Source organism: Calidris pugnax, unplaced genomic scaffold (assembly GCF_001431845.1).
Source record: "Calidris pugnax isolate Ruff unplaced genomic scaffold, ASM143184v1 scaffold26, whole genome shotgun sequence".
Taxonomy (NCBI): Eukaryota; Metazoa; Chordata; class Aves; order Charadriiformes; family Scolopacidae; genus Calidris; species Calidris pugnax.
In genome coordinates this window covers 1,904,621-1,912,418 of record NW_015090765.1, presented here as the reverse complement: position 1 = coordinate 1,912,418, position 7,798 = coordinate 1,904,621, and the positions used below count along the sequence as shown (strand labels likewise).

General features: G+C 40.2%; 1 protein-coding gene across 1 annotated transcript; it reads left to right on the top strand.

Annotated features, from left to right (window-relative positions):
- Positions 1-2,005: 2,005 nt before the first annotated feature.
- Positions 2,006-7,798, top strand: LOC106902733 (dickkopf-related protein 3-like; the record flags this gene model as incomplete). Its single annotated transcript, XM_014966489.1, has 4 exons — positions 2,006-2,224; positions 2,865-2,908; positions 4,809-4,974; positions 7,099-7,798. Coding segments are annotated over 4 exons (652 nt in total), but the record flags the coding sequence as incomplete, so codon positions are not given.

Sequence of the window (7,798 nt, the reverse complement as noted above, 5' to 3'; positions counted from 1 at the left end):
CCTGCACTACCATTTTCATTAGATTAACTTTCAGCAAGACAGCATAGTTGTGATAAAGATGGAGATTAATATTTCTCTCTTCCTCTGTGTCCAACTGTTACTACAATTTTTTCGTGCATGAAAAGTGACTGGATGACATTTTGTTTCATAAATGTGACCTAAGGAAGGAAGCAGAGTTGATCCCATCCTTTCAGCACCAAAATTTTAGTTAATGTCCTAAGTTGCATTAACCTCAGGGAAGGCATGGCAGCAAATGGAAAACATTTCAGCTGAGAAATGTATAGAAACACCAAAATGAGTTAGGGTGTGAATATAACTGAAGTGTCCAGCTCTAGTCACAAGAATTATTCATCTGTTTAGAGTTATCACAAATACAGTAATGCTGTGGCATACCACCTGCCCATGACTCACATGGGCAGTAAGATAAAGCTGCCTCTGTGAATTTACATGGTGAATTTGAAGATTCAGGTAACATTTTTAATTAAAAGAAACAGCTCATGTCTGCTTGAAACAGCCCTTGGCTAAATATTACTAGTGAGTGATAACGACTGAAATGATCGGGGATAGTCTGCCCACAAATTGAAGTCTTACAACTCCTGGAGAGCAGAACATACAAGAATTCAAAACATACACAAAATAAGCTTCAGGAACATCTTTGGTTCATTTACCCTGTATTTCAAGTGGAAGGGGCTGCTGTGAAGTGTCCAGCTCTAGTCACAAGAATTATTCATCTGTTTAGAGTTATCACAAATACAGTAATGCTGTGGCATACCACCTGCCCATGACTCACATGGGCAAAAAGATAAAGCTGCCTCTGTGAATTTGAAGATTCAGGTAACATTTTTTATTAAAAGAAACAGCTCATGTCTGCTTGAAACAGCCCTTGGCTAAATATTACTAGTGAGTGATAACGACTGAAATGATCGGGGATAGTCTGCCCACAAATTGAAGTCTTACAACTCCTGGAGAGCAGAACATACAAGAATTCAAAACATACACAAAATAAGCTTCAGGAACATCTTTGGTTCATTTACCCTGTATTTCAAGTGGAAGGGGCTGCAGCTGGCAGCAGGCTAGAGGGGTCCCCTTGCACTGTCACAGCGCAGTAACATTTTTAATTAAAAGAAACAGCTCATGTCTGCTTGAAACGGCCCTTGGCTAAATATTACTAGTGAGTGATAACAACTGAAATGATCGGGGATAGTCTGCCCACAAATGGAAGTCTTACAACTCCTAGAAAGCAGAATATACAAGAATTCTAAGCTTCAGGAACATTTTGGTTCATTTCCCCTTTGTTTCAAGTGGAAGGGGCTGGAGCTGGCAGCAGGCTAGAGGGGTCCCCTTGCACTGTCACAGGGCCCTGCAGCCCTGCTCTGTCCCGTGCAGCCCAAAGATCGCGGAGGCACCGGGATCAAAGTCTGTTCCCCTTGTCAACAAATATATATCATTCTTGTTGCCTTTTAAAGTTCCTACAAGTGTGGGAAGTTTGTTTGCAGACAACTGAAGCTACTTTTCACAACAGAGACAGCAGTAAATACAGGTATTACACTGCCCTATTTAGAACCAAACATATAATGCTCACAGTTTTCTCAACTCTACAGCTTGATGGCCAAGAACAACATTTTTTCCTGCATTCCTTTTAAGCTGGAATATCATATTTCTTAACTTGAAAGGACTAGTCTTAGTCCTTAACAGAAAGGACTAGTCCTCACTATTGCTTGTAGGTAGAAGGGCCAGATTGTGCTGAGATCCACTGCCACCTCGTGTCCCAGTGTCAAACGTCTTGTGATCTTTGTTCTAGCTCTGTATGTGGAACCTCATCTTTAACTCTCCAGCTGTCAAGTGTGTAAAAATCAGATGTTTACAAAGTCAGCTATGGCAGGTCAGACTGTGTTATGCATTTAACACGCTTTCATGTGGGGAGGGAATGAAGAATTCCCTTAAGGAACTAGCGGAAGAAGATGAGAAGACCTACTGTATGACCAGATGTCTCTCTTTCCAACAGCGACAGCGCTACACCTGTGTGTGAACTGTCTGCCAATGAAACCAGGAATAACGACAAAGAAGAAGATCTCCCAATCATGGATGAGATGCCATTTCTTGGCTTGATACCTAGACAGACCCTTTCTGATTATGAAGAAAGCAGCGTCATTCAGGAAGTGCGTGAAGAATTGGAGAGCCTGGAGAACCCAGCAAGTTTGAAGCCTCCTCACGACCCGTTTGGGTGAGATGAAATTTAAAAGTCCAAACACCAGAAAGTTTAGTTAGTTAATTCTAGAAATTTTTGTCTAGTGTCTTGCTTCTATAAACCCTAAACACGTACTGCTGGATAGAAGTGCAATAATCGAGGTCTTCAACAAGCATCCTTTTGTGTGCACCCAACCTGCATGTTCAAATGATTTTTGAATTAAATCAACCCTTGGACCAAACCTGCTGTCAAAGACAAATGAGAAATATAGTAAAGTTTCTTCTGGATTAGTACTTTCCCCTTGTACGTTAGAAATAAACTTATCAGTACTTTTACTCATTAAAAAAATACACATAAGCATAAAGAATCTTAAGTTATTAGTGACTGTAGAAGTGACCTTTGAGTACCTATGTTTAGAATCACTCATTTTTCTAGGGTAAGAATCATGTACTTTGGACTGTTTTAATATGTTGTTTTTTTTTTTTAATTTTAAAAAATACAATCACTGAAGCTGCAACAGAGGTATTCTGGGTGCCACATGGGAACGTGAAGGTTGATTTTCAGAAGGGAGGAGAACGTATCAGGCCTAAAATCAGACCTAAACCCTGCCTGTTCAGGGCCCAGCTTCTTCTACTGCTTTATACCCACTAGTTCCTCACCACTTTTTCCCCTTTAGTTGTGTAGTGACGGGATACAATTCCAACCACCTTTCTACAACAGGTAGGTAATTCTTTAGAAAGCAAGAGCCAGGAAAAAAGCTATGAGCAAGAGGTGACCTTGTCCCTTCACTGACAATTGGGCTGCCTGTCCCGCCATCAGCCGGCTGGGGAATCGGGCTACTCAGGCATTTCAGGGAAACAAAGGAGAAAGCTCAAACACCATTTAAAGGCAGGTGGGTCTGCTCAGCTTTTCCTTGCCCATTTTGAGCATTACATAGTACACCTTCACTGTTAAGTAAGTTCAAAAGTTTGATTTCAGCAAGTTTTGGTTAGAGCGGTTTTATTTTCCCCCTTCATCAGGTTCATGCCTAAAGCATTTACAGGTTTTCAGCATCACACAGTGGACATTTAATGTTAAGTGAGTTTGGTTTCAGCAAGTTTGGGTTAGAACGCTTCTGTTTCCCACTTCATAAGGTTTCTGCCTAAAGCACTTACAGGTTTTGCCAACCTCTATCAGAGATTTCTTTGTACTCCGGTTCTGAAATGAGACAGAAAGAGCACTTTTAATAAATGACTATTACTTTTACGGTGCAGGACTGTGCATCTCTGCCCACGCTGCAAATCAGTGGTGTTAGTGTGCCTCCATGGGTGTTGGCAGCACTAGGCTGGTCTCCAGGGAGGGTAGTACTGCTTCTCTAGCCTGGATTTCCTACAGGATCCAAACAAGCTGTGTCTTTGTGACAATTATCTCAGTTGCATAAGACATTCATGCTAATTTGAGTATGAGTTAGTGCTTAGCTTGAAATGGAATTTAGTACAAACCTGTAACTCAGGAAGGCACAATACCATAGGTAAGAATAGTGACTAAAATCGATGGAAAACTATTATTAAAACTTTAAATAGGGCTGTTAATGAATGGCAATGGATTTTTATTATCTACAATTGTCTGCTTTAGCAGTGCTTTAGGGTTTTTTGGTTTAGGCCTAACCTTAAGGCCTCTCTCCATCACTTGAGTATTGCAAAAGGTTGTCCTAATAAAGTTTGGACTGTCTTTACATGTCTATTTTTTATATAAAATTGCAGTCAACTATGAAGCATTTGCTGCTTAAAATATAATGTGTGTTGGAATTACGTGTGTGTCTGTGTACACATACACATATATTTTGGCCAAGGCTTTTTAAAAAAACTTAAAATTCCAAACTCTTCACCTATTTTATTCTGACATACCACAAAAAAATGAGGTGAATGAAGACAAGAGGAGGAAAGGGATGTTTGATAGGAACATCTGGAAGAGCTAAATTCAAGATTGACGCTGTAAGTCATTAGCATAAGGGAACCCTAATGACTTATACTTCTAAATTTCTTACACAGTTTGAGATTCACCCCTGTGCAGAAACGAGGATGCCAAGCCTCAAATGGCATCAGGCAGCTTTGCTGCTGTAGAATTGTTACAATCTACAATCTAGCTATTGTAGAATTGTTATAACAAATTAAATTGCTGAGTAGTAGTTCTTGTAACCTCATTTAGTCTCTGAACAATCTGTATTTGTAACCTCTGTGAAGAAACAGGAAAAATAACAGCATTCTAAGATATATGGATATTTCTCTATTCAGGTTTTTAAAGCATTAATGCTGTGCATCACAAAGGATTCAGCGTAACGTTAGTTTTCTTGGGTTGTGAATAGCCTTTCAAATCTGGAAGGGCCGGAGTTGTGCAGTACCACTGTACTGACAGCAGTCTCTTCATGAAGAAGCAGGAGCTCATCTTGCTCATTAAGAGTAAACTTCACATGTCCTGCTCCCACCTAGTGGAAAGAACATGAAGTTATGGCTCCCTGACATGTCAGGGGGCTTACAGGGAGGTCAACTCTGTCCTTCCATATCTTGCGTGTAGACTGGAAGATGTAGGTTCTCTCAGTTTAGCAGACAGGTAATGGCTTCTCATTAAATTAATTTACTCTGGTGTGCAGAACTACTGTTTCCTGTGTGCACCCCGTTACCTGAAGAAGGTGAACCCTGCCATGATCCTTCAAACAGACTTCTCAACCTCATCACCTGGGAGCTGGAACCCGATGGAGCACTCGTGCGATGCCCCTGCGCGAGTGGCTTGATCTGCCAACCTCAGAGGTAAAGATCACAACTGGGCTTGGATTTTGAGTCTCTTTCTGTGGTAAATAGATACAAAGCTTGCAGATTCTTCCCCACTATAAAGCGTTTTCACAGGTTCTCTCATCAGTAGCATTGAGCTTTCTCAAACTTCCTGCTTTGTGCCCCACAGGTGTGCCAAATTGAGTCTGGCAATACCTTAACCCCCTGTGAATGAAGTCTGTGTATCAGGCTGGTTCTGCTTTTCAATTGATCAGATAGTACTAACAGCTGTTGAGATCTACAATTTAATTCTTTACATACAACTGTTGTCCACCAGCTTTCTGTGTTAGATCTGGCTTCTGTTAGAAGTTGTGCTTGCTTTCATAAGTAAGACATATTAATAAACAAGCATGTTCCTGTACTACTGATCAGCTTTACAGAAGGTCACTTCTATCACAAGAAAAAAAGCTTGCACTTTCCTTCAGTTTCAAATTAATCCAAGAAGCCAGTTTCCCCACTGCTGAGTTAAGATCCGCTGTTCAGACTTGAGAAATGCCTACTGTGCAGATTTCTTCAGTACCATTGAGTTTCATGGAATAGGATGTGGGCTGACTCCATGTTTTCTGCTAAAAGCTAGAACTTTTAATATCTTATGCCTTTAATCACTCTTTAAAATGACAGTTATTTGCATTATCAGCAATTTCATGGAGAGAAAGTCAGATCTTGCAACTTTGCACGAAAAGCATTTTTAGAAAACCTACAAGTTCTCTATGAAATAAGGTCTCCAAGTTTGTTCCTGCACTACCATTTTCATTAGATTAACTTTCAGCAAGACAGCATAGTTGTGATAAAGATGGAGATTAATATTTCTCTCTTCCTCTGTGTCCAACTGTTACTACAATTTTTTCGTGCATGAAAAGTGACTGGATGACATTTTGTTTCATAAATGTGACCTAAGGAAGGAAGCAGAGTTGATCCCATCCTTTCAGCACCAAAATTTTAGTTAATGTCCTAAGTTGCATTAACCTCAGGGAAGGCATGGCAGCAAATGGAAAACATTTCAGCTGAGAAATGTATAGAAACACCAAAATGAGTTAGGGTGTGAATATAACTGAAGTGTCCAGCTCTAGTCACAAGAATTATTCATCTGTTTAGAGTTATCACAAATACAGTAATGCTGTGGCATACCACCTGCCCATGACTCACATGGGCAGTAAGATAAAGCTGCCTCTGTGAATTTACATGGTGAATTTGAAGATTCAGGTAACATTTTTAATTAAAAGAAACAGCTCATGTCTGCTTGAAACGGCCCTTGGCTAAATATTACTAGTGAGTGATAACAACTGAAATGATCGGGGATAGTCTGCCCACAAATGGAAGTCTTACAACTCCTAGAAAGCAGAATATACAAGAATTCTAAGCTTCAGGAACATTTTGGTTCATTTCCCCTTTGTTTCAAGTGGAAGGGGCTGGAGCTGGCAGCAGGCTAGAGGGGTCCCCTTGCACTGTCACAGGGCCCTGCAGCCCTGCTCTGTCCCGTGCAGCCCAAAGATCGCGGAGGCACCGGGATCAAAGTCTGTTCCCCTTGTCAACAAATATATATCATTCTTGTTGCCTTTTAAAGTTCCTACAAGTGTGGGAAGTTTGTTTGCAGACAACTGAAGCTACTTTTCACAACAGAGACAGCAGTAAATACAGGTATTACACTGCCCTATTTAGAACCAAACATATAATGCTCACAGTTTTCTCAACTCTACAGCTTGATGGCCAAGAACAACATTTTTTCCTGCATTCCTTTTAAGCTGGAATATCATATTTCTTAACTTGAAAGGACTAGTCTTAGTCCTTAACAGAAAGGACTAGTCCTCACTATTGCTTGTAGGTAGAAGGGCCAGATTGTGCTGAGATCCACTGCCACCTCGTGTCCCAGTGTCAAACGTCTTGTGATCTTTGTTCTAGCTCTGTATGTGGAACCTCATCTTTAACTCTCCAGCTGTCAAGTGTGTAAAAATCAGATGTTTACAAAGTCAGCTATGGCAGGTCAGACTGTATTATGCATTTAACACGCTTTCATGTGGGGAGGGAATGAAGAATTCCCTTAAGGAACTAGTGGAAGAAGATGAGAAGACCTACTGAATGACCAGATGTCTCTCTTTCCAACAGCAACAGCGCTACACCCGTGTGTGAACTGTCTGCCAATGAAACCAGGAATAATGAAAAAGAAGAAGATCTCCCAATCATGGATGAGATGCCATTTCTTGGCCTGATACCTAGACAGACCCTTTCTGATTATGAAGAAAGCAGCGTCATTCAGGAAGTGCGTGAAGAATTGGAGAGCCTGGAGAACCCAGCAAGTTTGAAGCCTCCTCACGACCCGTTTGGGTGAGATGAAATTTAAAAGTCCAAACACCAGAAAGTTTAGTTAGTTAATTCTAGAAATTTTTGTCTAGTGTCTTGCTTCTATAAACCCTAAACACGTACTGCTGGATAGAAGTGCAATAATCGAGGTCTTCAACAAGCATCCTTTTGTGTGCACCCAACCTGCATGTTCAAATGATTTTTGAATTAAATCAACCCTTGGACCAAACCTGCTGTCAAAGACAAATGAGAAATATAGTAAAGTTTCTTCTGGATTAGTACTTTCCCCTTGTACGTTAGAAATAAACTTATCAGTACTTTTACTCATTAAAAAAATACACATAAGCATAAAGAATCTTAAGTTATTAGTGACTGTAGAAGTGACCTTTGAGTACCTATGTTTAGAATCACTCATTTTTCTAGGGTAAGAATCATGTACTTTGGACTGTTTTAATATGTTGTTTTTTTTTTTTAATTTTAAAAAATACAATCACTGAAGCTGCAA